The 22041-nt window shown below is 41.3% G+C and overlaps 1 protein-coding gene across 1 annotated transcript in view; it reads left to right on the forward strand.

Moving 5' to 3' along the window:
* The window catches only part of gpr83.2.L (G protein-coupled receptor 83 gene 2 L homeolog), a 33892-nt gene extending 12061 nt beyond the window's left edge, over positions 1-21831 (forward strand). Inside the window, exons 2-4 of the mRNA XM_018247776.2 lie at positions 5443-5568; positions 10152-10285; positions 20561-21831. Of these exons, the coding sequence (XP_018103265.1) occupies positions 5443-5568; positions 10152-10285; positions 20561-21185 (885 nt within the window). The 3' untranslated portion in view covers positions 21186-21831. The remainder of the gene's footprint in view (positions 1-5442; positions 5569-10151; positions 10286-20560) is intronic.
* Positions 21832-22041: the final 210 nt, after the last annotated feature.

The following is a 22041-nucleotide window of genomic DNA, read 5'->3' on the forward strand; positions in this document are numbered from 1 at the left end:
CCAAATTACCGAAAGGCCATCTCCAATAGACTCCATTTTATCCAAATAATCCAAAGTTTTAAAATCAATTTTCCTTTTCTCTGTAATAAACAGTAACTTGTACTTGATCCCAACTAAGATATAATTAATCCTTATTGGAGGCAAAACCAGCCTATTGGGTTTATTTAAAGTCTAGAAAGCAGAAACTGAACTAGAGGGGGGCGGGCCCTGGCGCAGGACGCGAAGCCGGCCCCCGCCCCCCTCCGTACACCCTGAACTGGCCCGGGAATATGCGCCGTGAAGCGGCATGCGGATTGCCGGGGGGCCCTGAGGGGGTGCGGGCCCTGGCCCGCTCGCACCCCCTGCTCCCCCGGTAGTTCCGCCCTGACTAAAAGTATGAAGATCCAAATTACAGAAAGATCCATTATTTAGAAAAACCCCAGGTTACAAGCATTCTGGATAACAAGCCCCATACCTGTACATGTACAGGACCTACTATCCAGAATGCTTGTGATCTGGGGTTTTTTCAATAATTTGGATCTTCATACAATGTCGGCTTGAGGGAATGTCCCGATTTTGACAGCTCAGCCCACAGTCCCGGATTGTAACTGAAATATCGCGAGTTTCTCTCTGATTTCTTGCACTGAACAGCTAGAAATAGATACAACGTTTCTGAAATGTAATTAAATAAGAGTCTTTTTGGCAGAGAGCCCAGAATACTCAGCACTTGCACTTAGATACAATTGCAACAATTTAAGATAAGCAGATGTCTTAGGAGAAATGAGACTTTCAGCTTAAAGGGCAGTTCACCTTCATTAGCAAAACTATAATAACACATAAAACATGACTCTAAAAGCCCCAGAAATGTGTTCAGACTTTCCATAACCTGCTCCCCCGGTAGTTCCGCCCCTGACTAAAAGTATGAAGATCCAAATTACAGAAAGATCCATTATTTAGAAAAACCCCAGGTTACAAGCATTCTGGATAACAAGCCCCATACCTGTACATGTACAGGACCTACTATCCAGAATGCTTGTGATCTGGGGTTTTTTCAATAATTTGGATCTTCATACAATGTCGGCTCGAGGGAATGTCCCGATTTTGACAGCTCAGCCCACAGTCCCGGATTGTTACTGAAATATCGCGAGTTTCTCTCTGATTTCTTGCACTGAACAGCTAGAAAAAGATACAACGTTTCTGAAATGTAATTAAATAAGAGTCTTTTTGGCAGAGAGCCCAGAATACTCAGCACTTGCACTTATATACAATTGCAACAATTTAAGATAAGCAGATGTCTTAGGAGAAATGAGACTTTCAGCTTAAAGGGCAGTTCACCTTCATTAGCAAAACTATAATAACACATAAAACATGACTCTAAAAGCCCCAGAAATGTGTTCAGACTTTCCATAACCTGCCACATTTTGTAAAAGAGTATTTAGGGGGTGTGGCCAAAAAATGGGCTCCGGTTCTAGCAGAACCTTTTGTCCCTCTTTCTAATTTTCAAATATTGGGAGGAATAATCCATGTAATACAGTTTAGGGTGACCCATGTAAAAATGGCTGAATAAAATGATCTTGAAATACTCTGAATACTGTTCATTTAAGGGATGGAAAGTTCTCTTTATTATAACGCCCAAGTCTAAGAAGAATTGCCTTTGAGAGAAGGTTACCCTGTAGACAGGAATGGAACTAGGAGTAGGCAGAAGAGGCAGCTGCCTAGAGCACAATGATAGGGGAGAAATGGGCAGATAGCTCTAAAATTGTCTTCTGCCTACCCCTAGTCCATGTTCGCACCCCTCAGTCTTACTCCCCTTCCTTCCCTCTGTCACCCCTCCTTTGCTCTCCCCTCCCACCTGTCAGACTCCCCTCCATCGCTCTCCCCTCCCTTCCCTCCATCGCCCTTCCCTTCATTGTTCTCCTCTCCTTTCTGTCATCCTCCCCTCCGTATCTCCCCTCTCCCCTTTTCCCTTCCCTCTGTCATTCTCCCCTCCCTCCTGTTACTATCTCCTCTGTCGCTCTACCTTCCCTTCTGTCACCCTCCTCTCCGTTGCTCTCCCCTTCCTCCTGTCACCCTACTCTCCGTCATTCTCACCTCCCTTCTGTCACCCTCCCCTCCAACACTCTCCCCTCCCTCCTCTCCATTGTTCTCCCCTCCCTCATGTGCCCTCCTTTCCATCACTCCCCCCTTCCAACTGTTACCCTCCCCTCCATCAATCTCCCTCCCCACCCCTCCGTTGCTCTCCCCTCCCTCTTGTCACCCTCCTCTCTGTCGTTCTCACCTCCCTCCTGTCACCCTCCCCTCCATCACTCTCCCCTCCCTCCCCTCCAATGTTCTCCTCTCCCACCGGTCACCCTCCTCTCCGTCACTCTCCCCTCCCTCCTGTCACCCTCCTCTCCATTGCTCATGTCTCCCTCCCCTCCGTCGCTCTCTCCTTCTTCGAGGTCGGGCGCAAGAGCATGTGCACCCAGCCGGAGGGGGGGTTAGGCTAGCCGGCTTGCCTAGGGCTGGCCCTGCCCTCCCTGTAGGTCCATATCCTCCCTGTACAAGGTTACACATAAATGGAAGAAGTGGCAAATAATACAATGCATGTAGCAATGGATACGATGTATGCAGGCCCGGACAGGCAATCTGTGGGTTCTGGCAAATGCCAGAGGGGCTGCTATAAGGTCCCATAGAAAGTCACCATTTAGTGGTCTGATGGGGGCTGTTTGGGCCTCTATGTGGGCTGATTGGGCCTCTGTGTACCTGAAATGCCAGGGTCTATTTTAATTCTCAGTCCGGACCTGGATGCATGTAACATTTCTTACATTCAGAAGGCATATTATCTACCACTGTAGGCCACCATCTCATAGATGTGTATCTAGAATGGTGATATTCACCAGTTTGACCACCAAGTAGTCAAGGAAGTTGTCAGGAGAAAGAAAGAGGCTGCTCTGATGTTCTTCTGCTTAGGAAAGATTTGAGAAAGGTTTCTAGTTTTTTTCCTAAGCAGAAGAACATCAGAGAAGCCTCTTTCTTTCTCCTGACAACTTCCTTGACTACTTGGTGGTCAGACTGGTGAGAAATTGACCAGCAGGTGGCGCTGTTGTAACAACATTCATTCATATTAACAGTACATGTATCCTTTAATATCTTGGAATTAAAAATAAATAAATAATGAATGTACTTTGCAAACGTTCTTAGAAGAGCACTCTCATCAATTTTGCATTCACTTATTTTCAAGTTTTACTTATCCTATAAGCAAGGCCTCCATGACCGTGACCCTGCAGGATTATCAGGCCCCTGAAAACTGTGTTCTGCATCCCCTGGAGCCTACAGTACGAGTAATGCAGAGTAATATGGGCTCCAAGTTCATGCTGAATGTCACAAAGTGTTTGTAAGAACCCGGGAATAAGCAGATCTGAATGTGTCATTGTGTATTGTGTATTGTGACAGATGGCAGAGGACGGAATACATAGTTTGGTGTATTTTTAGTCTCTCTCTCTCTGTGGGTTCATGTGTTTGTGACATTAAACTGCCAGAATGTAACACTCAATCAGCCACAATATTATCATGTGGGAGCTTCATGAAAGCTTCTCATTGATATAAAGATTACACAAAACAGGATTCACACCCTTAGGGGCAAATTCACTAAAGGACGAAGCGCCTAACGCTAGCGTTAATTCGCTAGCGTAGCTCATTTTCGTTAATTCGCCGATTCACTAACGGACACTGGCGTAAACTTTCTAGTGTTACTTCGCACCCTTACGCCTGGCGAATTTGCGCAACGGACGTAACTACGCAAATTCACTGACGTTCGCATTTTTCTGAACGCTACCTTTTACGCCAGACTTCCTTCGCCACCTCAGACCAGGCGAAGTGCAATAGAGTAGATAAGGATTGCGTCAAAAAAAGTCCCAAAAAACGCTGGCGTTTTTTCTTTTTTTATGGGTGATAGGCTGAAAAAGATCTAATTTTTTTTGGGGCTCCCCTCCTTCCCCCCTACATTTCCTAACTCATGGCACCTTAACTATACAGTGGGCACATGTGTAGGGCAAAAAAAAAAAATTATTTGCTGTTTTGAAGGTTTCCCAGGCTTGTGTAGTGCTGCTACATATACCTCCATTGTAACTTCAATTTGGCGCCCTATGCAAATTAAGCATCGCTAGCGTAACTTCGCTTTGCTTGGCAAATTAACGCTAGCGCAACTTCGCAACCTTACGCTTCCCCTGAGAGCAACTTTGGATTTTAGTGAATTGGCGTAGCGCTGGCGAAAATACGCCTGGCGAAGTGCGGCGAATCGGACGCTGGCACAACTACGAATCTTAGTGAATTTGCCCCTTGTTCTTTCGTTTTGTTGCTATTTATTACACTATATAATTATAGCGCAGAAACTGAAGAACGGTTTCATTTCACGTCCTTGGTTCTTCACGGCAATAGCCTGTAATGAGGCTCTAACTCCCAGTTAAACTCCCGTTATAATGACGTCCTCCTTATCAGTAGGCTTGAGACAAAGGCAGCAATTAGGGAAATGGAAGGGCTCGTTATGCAAAGCACTTTGTCTGATTAAACAAATTCTCCAGATTACCAGGAGGAGTGAGGTGGAGAGAGTAATGATGAAAGCAACACAATTATCCATGGACACATTGTAATTTAAAGAACACCGTTTATTATGCTCCTTGTTTATTCGCCTCATGCTCGACGTAGCTCATTAAAAACCCCAGTGGGTGCACAGATGAAGGCTTTTATGGTAGCGAAGGGTTAATTTATGTGTTTTCCCATAATCGTTGATTTTCATTAAAGTCTTCCGCTCTCATGTACGTCCTTTTTCTTCTGTATCTTCAATCGTTGGTTCTGGGCTATTGACTGTTTGACTCAAAGGAATCGCTTGTCATAAGAGATACGTCTCATTGATCAGCAGAATATCGGATTTTGTGTAACTCCCAGCATCCCTCTGCCTCAGCGGGGAGTCATTTATCAGATCCTTCCAAGTGGCCAAATCAAGTGCAGAGATTCGGTATCACAAGACATAACGTCACCTTAAAAAGGGGTGGTTCACCTTGAAGTAGAACTTTTGCTTGTTATAGAATAGCCAATTCTAAGCATTGGTCTTCATTATTTATTTTCTATATTATTTGAATTAGTTGCCTTCTTCTTCTGACTTCTTCTTTCCAAGCTTTCAAATGGGGGGTCACTGACCCCCATCTAAAAAAAAAAAATGCCCCGCAAAGTTACAAATCTATTTTTATTGCTACTAATTTATTACTTTCTATTCAGTCCCTTTCCAGAAAAGGAGTGTACAAATAAAGAAGGGTGTATAGAATATGGGGGTTTTATTATTGAATTATTAACATGTATTTATGTAGCGCCAACATATTTCATAGTGCATTCTCTCTTACTACTGTATCAATGGCTACTTCTACCTTCCCTTGTGGCTCCTCTGCACCAGAAGTCCGATCATAATTTGATTTGGTCTTTCCACAGGCCCGTTTTGTGAACAGCACCTGGATGTTTGGTAAAGGCATGTGCCACGTCAGCCGATTTGCCCAGTACTGCTCCCTCCACGTCTCAGCCTTAACCCTGACAGCCATCGCAGTGGACAGACACCAGGTAATCAATGATTATTGTTTTTCCAGCTTCGAACACATGACTCCTTATACCAGAGATTCCCAAGTAGTGGCTCATTAGTAACAAGTAGATCACCAATAGTGATGGGCGAATTTGTCACGTTTCGCTTCAACTAAAATTTCTAAACTTTTCTGCGAAATGCGTGACAGCGGGAAATTACCGAAACACGAATTTTGACGCCCGCATCAATTTTGACGCCCACAAATTTATTCGCTGCGGCGAATCGTGGAAATTTGCCGCAAAATTTGCGCCTGACTAATTTATTCGCCCATCACTACTCACTAACCTCTTGGATGTTGCTCCCAGTGGCCTCAAAGCAGGTGATTATTTTTGAATTCCAGGCTTGGAGGCAGGGGTGTATTTACAGTATATTAAAGCACCCAAGGGCCTGTTCCTAGGGCGACAGGTTTTAGGGGGCGGCCCTCGGGTGCCTATACATTTATTTTTTAAATAAAAAAAAAAAATCGCCTACCCTCTTCCACGGATTTCAATAGGAAGTGACATCACATGCCTGTTTAGGTCTGGTGCATAGGGCAGCATCGGACCTAAATACAGTCCTGCTTGGAGGCATTTTAGTTGCATAAAAACCAGGTGTACTAAACTGAACCTCCTGTAGCCTGACAGTCCACATAGGGGCTACCAAATAGCCAATCACTGCCCTTATTTGACATCCCCAGGAACATTTTTCATGCTTGTGTTGCTCCCCAAATCTTTTTACCCATGGGTAAAAAAATGTTGGGACCCTGCCCTATACTCCAAGAGAGTCCATGTATACAGTATATTGGAAGAGGTATAAGGCACCAGTGTGGCACAACTTACTCTTTACACTCAATGCTTGGATTGGAACCAATGGTTCTCAAACAGGTTGTAACTAGAGTGCCACTGTCTCTGGGCACCTGCTAGGCTTTCATGGCAGATCCTCTTTCTTTACCTCTCTGTTGGGGTTACTTTGTCTCTATCTCTCTAATAGGCATTTTTTTGGATTATTCCTTGAGTCTGATACTTGTACAGGTATATCCCAAAAGGGTTCTGACCCCACTATCCATTTGCGTTTATGGTGCCATAGTCCCTGTCTTCTGGTGCTGCAGAACCTCACTTGTAGGCAGTGTTGGACTGGGATGCCAGGAAACCTTAGATCGTGGGCCCACTTTCCAAACTATTATTCCTCCTCTCCTCACTCAGCCTCTTTATTCTCCTGGTCTTTTATATCTACTTACAATACTTTAATCTTCCATTGTTACCATTTTTCCCCATAAAGAAATAGAGAATGACCATGAACTAGGCCAAATGGTTAGAAGCAAGAGGCCCACGGACACCTGGGCCCACCGGGACTTTTCCTGGTGTGTCATTGGGTCATTCCGAGACTGCTTGTAGGACACCCTCCCCATCCGAAATTTCCATGCAAAGTGATTGTATCTTGCCATTTTCATTCCCTGCCCAGTAGTCAAAAACATTCAATATTAAAGTAGTGCAGGGGTGATTGATGCAAGAAAATGCTCTTCCTTATGTGCAATATTATATCATTTATAGGGACGCACTGAATCCACTATTTTGGATTCGGCCGAATCCTTTGTGAAAGATTTGGCCGAATACCGAACCGAATCCTTATTTGCAAATGCAAATTAGGGGAGGGAAGGGTAAAACATCTTCTACTTCCTTGTTTTTTACAAAAAGTCACTCAATTTCACTCCCGCCCCTAATTTGCATATGCAAAGTAGGATTCGGATTCGGTTCAGCCGAGCAGAAGGATTCAGCCGAATAGGAATCCTGGTGAAAAAGTCCTGGCCGAATCCCGAACTGAATCCTGGTTTCGGTGCATTTCTAATCATTTATCTGAAATTGTTGATTATAAGAACTGTATATTTTTACACAGTTATTAATCTGGATACAACAAATGGGAATTTCAGCACGGGCTTCTCTTGAAGAGCACAAAAACTCAATAGAAATTCCAAAAGTGGCTGTGCATGCTCTGAATGTCTGCCTTTCATTTTAGCAGTAATAGTAAGACCCAGTGCTTGAAATGATTGGGATCTTGTTCAGCAGAAAACATCATGTCTGATGGGTTATTTCTAGGCACACTCCCTGGCATGTGGCTGTTACAATCTTAATATCATTTCCAGCAGTGATGAAATATTGTTGGGTTTGGCATCTCGTCTATTCAGAGTTCTAAAGCCTAAGATGAAGCTAGCAGACTGCAAGCAATGATGACAGATTGCATGCTCTTGGCACGTGCTGCGTGATTCACTCGCCCTCTGATTTATTAGTCTTTTCAGACATGTAAAATACAACTAATTCCAGGCACAGGGAGACTATAAGATATCCCAAGCTGGTCTGATCTCCTCTGAATCCCTTTTAATGTCCACACTGCAGCCCCCAGATGCTATGGATCCGCAGTATAGCTGCCTTAAGGTCTCTTACACACGGGCGGTTTTTCCTGCGATTTCCTGCGTTGCACTTTCTTCCGTTCAGCCGCAGGGGAGCGCAGGAGTAGACACACTCAATTATTGTGAAGGGGGCTGTACTCACACAGATGCATGTAAGCAGCAAACGCAGGTAGGACGCAGCATGTTGCATTTCACCTGCGTTCGGCGCATACATGCGTCTGTGTGAGTACAGCCCCCTTCACAATAATTGAGTGTGTCTACTCCTACGCTCCCCTGTGGCTGAACGGAAGAAAGTGCAACGCAGGAAAAATCGCCCGTGTGTAAGAGCCCTTAGGGGGTCCAAGCACTATGTTTCACTACAGCTCCCAACGATACTAGGTAAAGGGATACTGTCATGGGAAAATATGTTTTTTTCAAAACACATCAGCTAATAGTGCTGCTCCAGCAGAATTCTGCACTGAAGTCCATTTTTAAAAAGAGCAAACAGATTAAATTTTGAAATCTGACATGCGGCTAGACATATTGTCAATTTCCCAGCTGCCCCAAGTCATGTGCTCTAATAAACTTCAGTTACTCTTTACTGCTGTACTGCAAGATAGAGTGATATCACCCCCTTCGCTTTCCCCCCCGGCAGCCTAACAAAAGAACAATGGAAAGGTAACCAGATAGCAGCTCCCTGCTAGATCTAAGAACAACACTTAATAAGAAAAAAACAAGTCCCAATGAGACCGATTCAGTTACATTAAGTAGGAGAAATAACAGCCTGCCAGAATGCAGTTCCATCCTGAAGTGCAGGCACAAGTCACATGACTGGGGGCAGCTGGGAAACTGAAAATATATCTAGCCCCATCACAGATTTCAAAATTGAATATAAAAAAAAAATCTGTTTGCTCTTTTGAGAATTGGATTTCAGTGCAGAATTCTGCTGATGTGTTTTGAAAAAAAAAACCTGTTTTCCCATGACAGTAAATAATCTTATTTAAAATCCCCCATTTGATTTATGGCACACGTATCCAAGTATTTCGCAAGTCACCTTGAATGTGGCCTTGGCTCAGCTGCATAATCCATGGTAGTCTTATCCAGTATTTTGTGCATGAACCTTGCACCATGTGACCCTGTGCATAATGCTAATTATTAATTATACAGCAGTGTATAGAGATGAAACTCAGAACAAATGCATTCCCTAATGGCACCAAGGGTCATGATGCGGAACGCCCAACTAAGCACAATTGTGAATGGAGTAAACCACCAATTAGATGAAATTGTACATTCCTAGTAAATAAGCCTAATATAAAAAGCTCTGTATTTATTCTTTGCAGTATTTCTGCTCTGATGTTCTTCTGCTTAGGAAAAAAAATTAGATACCTTTCTCAAATCAGAGCAGCCTCTTCTTTCTCCTGACAACTTCCTTGACTACTTGGTGGTCAGACTGGTATGAGAATGACCAGTAGGTGGCGATGTTGGAACAAAATTCATTCATATTAACAGTACTTGTATCCTTTAATATCTTGGAATTAAAATAAATACATTAATAAAGAATGTACATTGCAAACATTCTTAGAATAGCACCCTCATCAATTTTACATTCACTTATTTTAAAGGTCTACTTATCCTTTAAAGGGATCCTTTCATCGGAAAACATGTTTTTTTCAAAACACTTTAGGAGAGAAATGCTTTCTGGCAGGCTGCTGTGTTTCCTTCTCAATGTAACTGAATGTGTCTCAGTGGGACATGGGTTTTTACTATTGAGTGTTGTTCTTAGATCTACCAGGCAGCTGTTATCTTGTGTTAGGGAGCCGCTATCTGGTTACCTTCCCATTGTTCTTTTGTTTGGCTGCTGGAGGGGAAGGGAGGGGGGTGATATCACTCCAACTTGCAGTACAGTAGTAAAGAGTGATTGAAGTTTATCAGAGCACAAGTCACATGATTTGGGGCAGCTGGGAAATTGACAAAATGTCTAGCCCCATGTCAGATTTCAAAATTGAATATAAAACAATCTGTTTGCTCTTTTGAGAAATGGATTTCAGTGCAGAATTCTGCTGGAGCAGCACTACTAACTGATTCATTTTGAAAAAAAATTTTTTTCCCATGACAGTATCCCTTTAAGGTACCAATGCCAGTCTACAGCATTGAACATTTCATATAATAACATTTCTGCCTCCTGTGTTTGTACCCCTCCAGGTTATTATGCACCCACTAAAGCCACGTATATCCACGGTTAAAGGCGTGGCCTACATTGCCATCATTTGGATCATGGCGACCTGTTTCTCCTTACCCCATGCAATCTACCAGAAGCTCTTCACTTTTAAATACAGGTAACTGTTCTGTACAGATATTAGACTGTTGCACTTGCACAGACCATCTTGTTAGGCTGATCAATGTTCTGCTGGTATAAGTGTCCCACATTAAAGCACAACTAAAGTTCAACCAAGAGTCAGAATAAAAATGCCACACATTATGCCTTGAGCATCTGTACCAGGCCAAGCAATGGCAGAACTACATATTACTTGACCCCACAGGCCCTCAAAATGTTGGCTTGTTTTATCAATATTTAATGAAATTGTATATGAATTAGGGCCTCATGCGGCCCATATACCTCCTGGGCCCTCCTGCTTCCGCAGGGTCTGCTTCCTCTGTAGTTAAACCCCTGAGCCCAAGGCCACTGCAACACTTCAACAGGGAAGATCTGTGTCTCCAAAGATGCCCCAGTAGCTCCCCATCTTCTTTTCTGCTGATTCACTGCACATGCTCTGTGCTGCTGTCACTTACTGAGCTTAGGGACCCACTCACAATATACAGTACACATAGAATAGAAATTTCACAATATAAGGCTGATTAGTAAATAATACAGATAATTACTACATGGCAGCACAGAAACCAGTGCAATTAGCATCAGAATTTAATAATCAGCAAACCTGTAGCATCAGCTTATATTACAGGGGAAGCTCATTTTCTGCTGGATAATTAGTGACGAGCCCTAAGCTTAGCTTCTCAACAGCCAATCAGAGCCCACTGAGCATGTGAGTGTCACAGACACTTTCCAAGATGGTGACCCCCTGTGACAAGTTTGAAGTCCTGGATCATTGCTGCTATTGACAAGCTGAAGCTTTAGCTTCGTGCAATAAGTTCAGTATATAAAATATGCCATTTTTAATCATAATCATTTTTAGGGTTTAGTTCTCCTTTATCAAGTATTTAATATAAGGTGTCTTTGTTTTGTCTGAACTGATTTTATTGTATCTTATGACAATAGTCACAGAGATTGATGGGTAAATAGGTGGGGTCTATGACAAGAAGTTCATATGAGGTGCACACCTTCTCTAGGGGTAATAAATGCCTTTGCTGATTTAGTTAAACCATGTGACACTTTCAAATAAAATGGGGGTAACTGGGTAGAGCCCATGAAAAGTAGTGTCAAGTTTTTCTCCCACATGATATTGACTTGTACATAACAGAATAATGATTAAGTGGTGTCCAGCACTATGGGGTACATTTAATAAAGGGCGAATTGTGGATGTTTAGCGAAAATCTGCCAAAAAGACAATTCGCCACAACATCGCCTATTTACTAAATAGCAAAGAGGACAATTCACAAGCGAAAAACTTCAGCGCTAGAAAACTTTCACAATGTTTCACCAGCGAAAATTCTGTAGCGAAAATCTGGTAATTTATCAAAGTGATACATTTTTTGTTAAAATGTATTTCACCAGGTTCAGGCTGGAAAACTCCCATTGGAAAGACAGAGCAGCCAATTTTAAATCTCAATCAACTTTGCGCTTTCCATGCTACTTTTTTCCATGGCGAAAATTCTTTAGGAAAAATTAGTCTAAAAAAGTTTCCCTACTACTATTGTATGGGGAAATGAACTGGCAAATTTCACAAAAATAAATTCATAATTCTCTTGAAAAAGTGGTGAAAATTCTCTTTGCATTAAAGTAAATTCACTCTTCTCCAGGTGAACTTTCTCCAGCAAAAATTCTTCATTTCACTAAGAGCAAAAGAACATGTTTTTGCAAAGAGAAATTTGTCCAGATTCAGACTGGTGAAATATCATTACAAAGATAGAGCAGCCGATTTTAAATCTCATTATCGACATCACTCTTTCCATGCTAATTTTCTTCATTCTCTCTATCTCTATCTCTAATCTCTATTCTCTAGAGATTTTTCCACACTACTATTGTATGGGAAAAATATTCACAGAGAATTTCACCACATTTGTCCTGAAAAACGGAACTTGTGATTCTTAGTAAATATGGAGATACGTTGTGAAAATACAGCTGGTGAAGTGAGGCGAACTGTGGTGAAGTTAGGTGAAGAGAAAATTCACATTTTAGTATATGTGTCCCAATATGAGATGTTCCTCCAACCAAGCAGTAGCGTATCCAGGGTCGGACTGGGGGGCCCACCGGGGTTACTAGTCCAGGGCCCCCTCGGCACCTCCCTGCTGCGTCGGTGCACGGTGCTGCGATGCAGTGTTAGTACGCATGCACGCAACGCCAAGTACACGTGCAATGTTTTTGCCGCGACTTCCCAACTAAGGGAGATCGCTATATTAAGAAGCAGATATGGGTTCGGATCTGGGCTGGCGGGGCCCATCGGGTTTTTTCCCGGTGTCCCGCCGGCCCAGTCCCACCCTGAGTGTATTCCGGTCTGGTGCTGCCCTAGGCACCTGACATGTGATCTCTACTCTACGTGACATCACACATGTATGTGCCACCACTAGAGGGACCCTCCACTTCTGCTGCCAGATTTAGGAAAGAACCCAGCAACTGGGTAAGTGCCCCTTTACAGATGCCACCCTAGAAACATGCCCTCAAGTGCCTAAATGGTAGTGGTGTGGGTCGGCCCGATACCCCCAGGTCTGGTGGGTTTGGGCCGACCTTGCACCACTATTTGCACTGGGTCCAGGTTGAGATCTTCTTCCTGCTCTCCCCACCCGCCACCTTACACTGCTGGCTTCCGAATTTTATAGACGCGCGACTGCTCGGCCCGCACCATTTGTGATGTCATCGGTAAGGCGGGTTGGCACAGGTCTATAAGAGGAACCCAGAAGTCGGGCACTGGTTGAGGGAGGGTGGATTTTACCCGACCGGTCCAAATTCAAGAACCCACCAGCACACCCTGGCCTCTCCAGCATAAGTTGGCCCGGTGCACAGTCAGAAGGGATCGGCAACCCCAATTTGCCTGCATGCATCGAGCTCTGAGTGCCAGTTCTTCTTTTTTTACCCGACCGGCACATCACTAGTATATGGTAAATACGCCCTTGCAACAAAGGTTGTTCTCCTGCTACGATAAAGTCATATTTTGTATATGATAGGCAAGAAACCAGGAGAAAGATGTTTTCATACAATGCCTAGGAATGCTTTGGTTTCCATCAGGCGAGAAAGCAGTGAATAGTCTTTTATTGCACAGAAGAGGGAGAGGCACAAATTGTTTCCTCTAGTGAAAGAAAAAAAATGGATTTCCAATTTTCGAAGAATTAAATGTAATGGAGGAATGTAGCTGTTTGTGAAGAATAAGTAATGCCTCTGGGTCAGATTGTGTCGTTCTTCTGCCAGAAGTGTTTATGAGATCTGAAGGCTTTCTCACATGAAAGAAAATTGTGTTTACTCTATGGTTTCAATGTCTGGTGCCCCATCAGCAAATAGGATGCTTCCCGTCCGGACGCATTCTTTTATTTCTGGATTTCTTCAGCTGGAACACAACACTGTTGCACTTCCAATGTGAATATTGTTTCCCAAGGCAAAGAGCTAAAGCGATGTCACCAGAATGAAGCTGGAAGCAAAGTAAACAGGTTTTATCTCATGGTCGATGACCTTCTCCAGGTGATCCACCTCTCTTTGATGTTCGACTTGCTCTTAAATAAGAATGCAGCAGGCTTTCATCTGCAGAGAGAAGTCAAATCAACTGTTCTTGCTGTGTTTTTCTTGACGACGTTTCACCAGTAATACAATGGCTTTCTCAATTCTGAATTGGTGAAACGTCTTCAAGAAAACCACACAAAGTCCAGTTGAATTGACTTCTTTCTAAAGATATACAATGACCTGAATGAATGAGGATCTTCACAAACATGCAGCATGTTTTTATAATATTTTTATTTAGGCTGTGAGTTGTCACAGCTTATTCCCCTTCTTCACATCTAGGGGCATATTTACTAAAACTCGAATTAATGAATTTTTTTTTATGAACACAAAGCCGATCAAAATCCCTTCCATGAGTTGAACTCATTAATCCAAAATGTTTGTCAAAATATCAGAGCGAAAAAATGTCACAATAAAATCGAGCTTCAATTTGTATGGTACGATTTACGCTTGAAAAACTCGATTTTATCGCATTTTTGCACGAACACTCTACTTTTTCGGATTATTGGACGAAAATCCAGAGGTTTTCAGGTTATCCAGAACAGATCACAATGTCAAGAATCAACTTCAGGGACATTAACTGCAACATTACCTAGACAGGTTTGAGACGGAGTATTTTAGGATTCTGATTTTTAGCAGCTTTGGGGTATGATAAATCTCCAAAAATCTGAATTTATTTCCCCCCAAATCGAGTTTTCCAGCTAAAAACCTCAACCAGAAAAAAAACCGATGTTAATAAATGGATCTCATAACATTTTGGTTCCACAGAGACTTTTTTAATCCCAGGATCTGAGGAGTAGGTCTATCAGTAAGGCTGGAGCACTTGAGGGAGTTCATGATGATAACGGAAGCCTGAGATAATTATGGATTATAAAAAGGGGGAATTGAGCAAAGAATTTCAAAAATCTCTTAGGGATTCTCAATCTTTTTCTCAGGGGCCTTAATGAACCTTTAAGGGGATATTAATTGGAGTAGTTTCACCAAAAATGAAGATTCCCCTCAACATCGCCAATTTACTAAAAGCAAAATATAGCAAGTTTTAGAGGATTGATTTCAAAGTGGTGAAAATTTTCTTTACCGTAGTGTAAATTCGCACTCTTCTCCAGGTGAACTTTCTCCAGTAAAAATTCTCCAATTGACTAAGAGCACAAAAACATATTTTTGCAAAGAGAAATTTGTCCAGGTTCAAACTGGGGAAATACCATTATAAAGATAGAGCAGATGCTTTTAAATCTCAATACCAACATCACTCTTTCCATGCTTATTTTCTCTTTTCAACATTTTTATTGGGTTTTCAAAAATATACAGAATTACTTTTACACAGCGTAAATTGAGTATGATTAAACTATTTGAATGCATTTAACGTGCTGTTTCCACTACAAATGAATAATACAATTGTGAAAAACATGAGGATTATACTTGCCTCAAATAAGAGTACATATGACGTATATAATAATGTTTAGTTACCAGATCTACTGTTTAAACTAACAAAAGCAACACATAACTAAAACAAACCTATACCTCGCATGGTGCAGTTTTTTTTTTTTTTGCCACTGAGTTAATTATGTTGCCCAGACATTAGGATAGTTAAATCAATAATAGCTCTTGAATATTAGATTTGTATTTAGAGTCTATTTGATCGAAATAAAGAGACCAATCATTAGAAAACGTAGTATTAATGTGTGGTTCTTCAAATTTAATTTTTATGGCCTCTTGCCAGCATAGCTGATTTACATATACTAAAATTTCTTTTAAGGAGGGGGTAGACTCTGAAATCCAGAACAGAAATATGGCCTTCTTTGTAGCCGCCATAAACCGTAAAATTAAGTTTGAGATCAGATTTACAATGTTTATTCAAAGAAAAAGAAGGGGTGCCAATATTCAAAAGGGCATAAACTGGAGATATAGTTAGATTTATTCTCAACTTAGCATTAATAAAATCTCTTACTTTTTGCCAAACAAGAGTAATGTGAGGGCAGCTCCAAAGATAATGAAAAAGGTTTACATTTTCCTGATTACATTTGGGACAAAACGAAACCTGACTTAAACCCTTATAAGAACGAAAAAGTTTACCATAACCAAGATGGATTAATTTGAAATGTTGAGATCTCCAGTCCTCCGAGAAAAAGCATTTATTAAATTTAACCAATGAAGAAGTTAACTGAGTAGGGGTAATGTCCCTTAAAAAGTAGTTCGACCATCTCAAAGCCGTATCTGAAAGGGGGTGTTTCTGGTCAGAGGGGGGACCCCAAAAAGTGCGAGCCAAAAAGTTGATGTTTAGGAGCCCTAAATTGTCACTCATGCTTATTTTCTCCATGGCAAAAATTCTCTAGAGAAAGGGAAAAATAAATAATGCCAAATTTTCTCAGAGAGGTTATGCCCGGAGAAAATCAACCACATTTCTCTTGAAAAAGTGATTTTTAGTAAATATGAGATGTATTGAGAAAATACATCTGGCGAATTGAGGTGAACTTTGGTGAATTTAGATGAAGAGAAAATTCACACTTTAGTAAATGTGCCCCTTAGAGTCAACTTTGTGACTCAAGAATTGGTTAAGAATCCTCATTTTGCCTTGGTTTATTCCCATTGTCTATTGTAGCAGGACAGTTATACGAGATCATGAGGACCAACCCCAGTTGGGGTCCTGACCCATTGGTTAGAAATCAGTTTTCTGCTCCTGTGAATTAGAACAATAAGGTGACATTTAAAAAGCATTCCACAAAGTCTTCTGGAACCTCTCCATGATATGGTGGCAATTTTATATGGACAATACGAATATGAAGCTTCCTAGATCCTTGTGAATTATAGTTATGCAGCTACTGCACAAATCAGTCCTAGTGCAGTGACTCATAGACAATGAGATATTCACTTTCATTATTCTAACTGTATTACACCAATTAAAGTTTACTGATCATTATATATGTTTGTGCAGAGGCAAATATGCACAGTTCTGCTGAAACACCCTATTTATGTTTTCAGCTTCAGTGTTCAATGTCATAGATTGCCTGGAGTGTTTTCAGAAATACTATACTACAGAAAATAATTGTGTCCCTTAAGTTTCAGACCTAGTTAGCAATTTACAAGTTACATGAGATTTTCATCTACATGTATTCGTTTCCTACGCAGAACGCTACAAGTTTCCTGCCATGTGTCCTGCAGAATTATATATAGAATTGGCACTGTATTTATCTTGTTTTGTGTTCTGGGTATTATACATGGAATTGGCACTCTATTTATCTTGTTTTGTGTTCTGGGGTATTATATATGAAATTGGAAATACATTTATCCTGCATGCTGCTCTGGGAGGCATTTCACGAAAATGGGGCTGTATTTGTCTTGTCATGTGTTCTGGGGTATTATACATGAGCTTGTCACTGCATTTATCCCACTATGTGTTCTGGAGTATTATACATGGAAATGGCACTGTATTTATCCTGCTGTGTGTTCTAGGGTATTACACATGGAATTGGCACTTTATTTATCCTGCTGTGTGTTCTGGGGTATTACATAGTTACATAGTTACATAGTTACATAGTTAAATTGGGTTGAAAAAAGACAAAGTCCATCAAGTTCAACCCCTCCAAATGAAAACCCAGCCCCATACACACACCCCTCCCTACTTTTAATTGACATTGAATTGGCACTTTATTTATCCTGCTGTGTGTTCTGGGTATTATACATGGAATTGGCACTTTATTTATCCTGCTGTGTGTTCTGGGTATTATACATGGAATTGGCACTGTATTTATCCTGCTGTGTGTTCTGGGTATTATACATGGAATTGGCACTGTATTTATCCTGCTGTGTGTTCTGGGGTATTATACATGGAATTGGCACTGTATTTATCCTGCTGTGTGTTCTGGGTATTATACATGGAATTGGCACTGTATTTATCCTGCTGTGTGTTCTGGGGTATTATACATGGAATTGGCACTGTATTTATCCTGCTGTGTGTTCTGGGATATTATACATGGAATTGGCACTGTATTTATCCTGCTGTGTGTTCTGGAGTATTATACATGGAATTGGCACTGTATTTATCCTGCTGTGTGTTCTGGGGTATTATACATGGAATTGGCACTGTATTTATCCTGCTGTGTGTTCTGGGGTATTATACATGGAATTGGCACTGTATTTATCCTGCTGTGTGTTCTGGGTATTATACATGGAATTGCCACTGTATTTATCCTGCTGTGTGTTCTGGGGTATTATACATGGAATTAGCCCTGTATTTAGCCTGCTGTGTGTTCTGGGTATTATACATGGAATTGGCACTGTATTTATCCTGCTGTGTGTTCTGGGTATTATACATGGAATTGGCCCTGTATTTATCTGCCATGTGTTCTGGCTATTATACATGGAATTTTTGTTCTCGGCACCATTTTGTCCGATGTGTCAAAATGTGTACAATTGTACTTGACACTATGACAAATGACAGATGGTATTATTTCCAGCACTTGACGTCAAAGTGACGCCTATGATTCTCTTGGCGTAATTCTACTGTGTGTTTTACCACTGGTAACCAAAATGCACTTGGTATCAAAATTCTCAAGTGCATGGAGTGTGTTTGGCCGCAAGTACCTTTGTTGATTGGTGTCAATTCACGTAAAGTCTGTGTCCATTTTAGCCCAATTGCAACTTTGGTTGAAGTCATAAATAACACCTATGGGGTATTTACTAAGACTCTAATTTTTCTAATTTTTTTATTAAGTCAACAAAGTCGACCTATCTCCCATCCATGAATTTACCTAATTTATCAAAAAATCAGATTGAAATGTCGCGCGACAATTCAAATCATATGACATTTTCGAATTTGGCGCTTGAATTGTCCAACTTTTTCAGTGGTCATCCGAGTTGTCTAACGAAAACTATCGCAGATTCCCGATGTCAAGAAACATCTTCAAATTGTAATCTGCCATTGACTTCTACATGGCCTTGATAGGTTTCAGCTGGAGTATTATCGGATTCTGGTTTTTCAGATTTTGGATATCGGTTTTTTTTTCCCTCTAAAAATTTTCCTCTTTAAAAACTCGACCAGAAACAATTGAGGTTCAATAAATAGACCCCCAAATGTGTTTAATTAGCCTTCTCAAACACACTCCTACCTTTGGAATGCCAGAAGAAACCACCAAGAAATTCCAGTATCTAACAGACCACAAGTCTTTTCAGAGCTACAGATCCCAGTGTTCCAGGATCTCGTAGCCTCGCGGATAAGCAACATACATATTTTCTGAGTGCTAAAATAATCAGTGACTCACTCTGGAATAATCAAGGTATATCTTCTACCATCAAATCCTATTGATATTCCCTCCTGAGGACGGCAACTTGATTATATTGATTTAATCATTGTAGAATTCTATGGAGACAGGAAGAAATTACCATCTATAATGTATAGCAAGGAGGAAGCATCCAGTCACCGGGGGCCCCAATGGATGAACCAAAGGGAAATCTGCTTGGGATGTATCTTCATGTTTAAGTAAAAGTGAGCCATTTTCATCCAGCCATGAACTCAAGTTGACTCCTGAGTTTATTAAATTATTACTAATAGTTTTTCCTATTTATTTATAAAGTGCCTACATTTTTCACAGTGTTGTCTAAAGGACTTTTCCATAGCAGCCAGTGAAAGATTTTCCATAGCAGACAAGGAAGATTTTGGGCACTCCGGCACTGACCCCTGATCTTCATGTTAAGACCCTTAGTAATCCTGCTGAATCTATATAAATATTTTGAGAAAAGTTATCTTTGCACTGTTTTAAATAAAAACTTTTTGATTTTAATAAAAAAAAAACTTGTAAAAATGTATTCTTCTAAAACCAGAATAGAGCAGCCTGGTCCACTGGCAGTCTGATTATTGATTAGTGAAACGCAAATCAATAAACGAGATGATAAACTCGCAATCTTTTCTCTCCTTAGCTTTGTCCGTTTGCCCCACTTTGTGAGTTTATTCCATGACCCGCCCCAGTTTCAACACTTGCATTGACTTTTTTAGCCTGAGTGAACACAGCCCCTGTTATTCTCCATATCTGCTCTGCCTCATAGAGCATTCTGGGACAAATATATGTTGCAATTCTTGATGGCAGCACCAGGCAAAAACAATACTTTATGGGGCCGATTCACAAAGGGTCGAATATCGAGGGTTAATTAACCCTCGATATTCGACTGAGAATTAGTGCAAATAGTGTGATCGAACGATCGAAGGATTATTCCTTCGATCGAACGATAAAATCCTTCGAATCGAACGATTCGAAGGATTTAAATCCAACGATCGAAGGAATATCCTTCGATCAAAAAAACTTAGGAAAGCTTATGGGGACCTTCCCCATAGGCTAACATTGAGTTCGGTAGCTTTTAGATGGCGAACTAGGGGGTCGAAGTTTTTTCTTAAAGAGACAGTACTTCGACTATCGAATGGTCGAATAGTCGAACGATTTTTAGTTCGAATCCTTCGATTCGAAGTCGAAGTCGAAGGTCATAGTAGCCCATTTGATGGTCGAAGAAGCCCAAAAAACACTTCGAAATTCGAAGTTTTTTTACTTCGAATCCTTCACTCGAAGTTAGTGAATCGGCCCCATAGTGTATGGCCAACTTAAGATACATTAAAAAATCCACCAAAAAGTTTTTTTCCCAGCTAGCTTTATCCTTTAATTTATTCCGGTGCAATAGACATATAAATAATATAGATAAAATATCATTCTCTAAGCTGTATAATAATTATGTTTTATTATTACAGTGAGGAAAACATCAGAAGCTTGTGTCTCCCCGATTTCCCGGAACCTTCTGACCTATTCTGGAAATATCTCGATTTGGCGACATTCATCCTCCTGTATGTCTTGCCTCTGCTGATAATCTCAGTGGCGTATACCACGGTGGCCAAAAAGTTGTGGCTTCGAAATGCTATAGGGGATGTGACTACAGAGCAATATTTTGCTCTCCGTCGGAAGAAGAAGAAGACCATTAAGATGCTGATGTTGGTAGTGGTCCTTTTTGCGGTCTGCTGGTTTCCTTTGAATTGTTACGTCGTCCTTCTCTCCAGTCAAACCATCCGCACTAACAATGCCCTTTACTTTGCATTTCACTGGTTTGCAATGAGCAGCACTTGTTATAATCCATTTATATACTGTTGGCTTAATGACAATTTCAGGTCAGAACTGAAAGCCTTGCTCAACATGTGCAAGAAGCAGACTGGGCCAAGCGAACACATGCTGCCTTCAAGCGTCCCTTCTTATCGAGTTGCCTGGCCTGAAAACCGGAGCTTTAAAAGGTCTCTTGTCTCTCACACCCTTCCATCGTCTTCAAATATACAATCCGGGAAGACAGATATCTCTGCGGTAGAGCCCATTGTATCTGTTGGCTGATGCTGAAGGTGTGACCTGTATATTTCACAAGACTGTGTTGAGTTACATGCGTTCTCATAGGCAGGAGACCTCACAAAAATGTCAAACAAATTGACAATGGTCAAGAACTGAACAATGGTTTTCAGTAAAACATAGGGGCTGCATAAATACGGGCACTTGGGGTTTGCCTGAAAGGAATTGGTACATTGAACTTAATTTTCCACATGAGCAACAAGACCCAGAAATGAAACACAGGCTGATACCAATTGAAGTATTATACTACTGACTTACCTTTACTGTATGTTATTTAAACTGTATTTGTTCTTCATTTCAGGCATAAAGTATTTCCAGGGTTGGATGTTTGCTCATACTTGAGAACTGTGCTGCCACAGAAATGTCCCGGCAGGGTTCGTATTTTCCAATTTCAATAAAGCAGCCAATAAGCCTTTATCTTTGCTCAGTCTAGTTTTCTGGGATCCCCAACATTTGTTAATTGTGAGCCACATTCAAATGTAAAAGAAATTGGAGAGCAACATAAGCATGAAAAAGTTCCTGGGGGTGCCATATTAGGGCAGTGATTGGCTATTTTTGGTGGACCCTAAGTGGACTTGCAGCCTACAGGAGGTTCTGTGGCAGTACACCAGGTTTTTATACAACCAAAACTTGAATCCAAGCCTGGAATTCAATAATAAACACCTGCTTTGAGGCCATTGGGAGCAACATCCAATGGGTTAGTGAGCAACATGTTGCTTGTGGGTCATTAGTTGGGGAACACTTGTCTAGTTAGTGCCCTTATGATAACATATGGTTGTTATTTATTTATGTTATCATACTATTTACACCCAGAGCTCTGTCTGACCTGTCCCAACTGGGCAGG

Source organism: Xenopus laevis, chromosome 2L (assembly GCF_017654675.1).
Source record: "Xenopus laevis strain J_2021 chromosome 2L, Xenopus_laevis_v10.1, whole genome shotgun sequence".
NCBI classification, from domain to species: Eukaryota; Metazoa; Chordata; class Amphibia; order Anura; family Pipidae; genus Xenopus; species Xenopus laevis.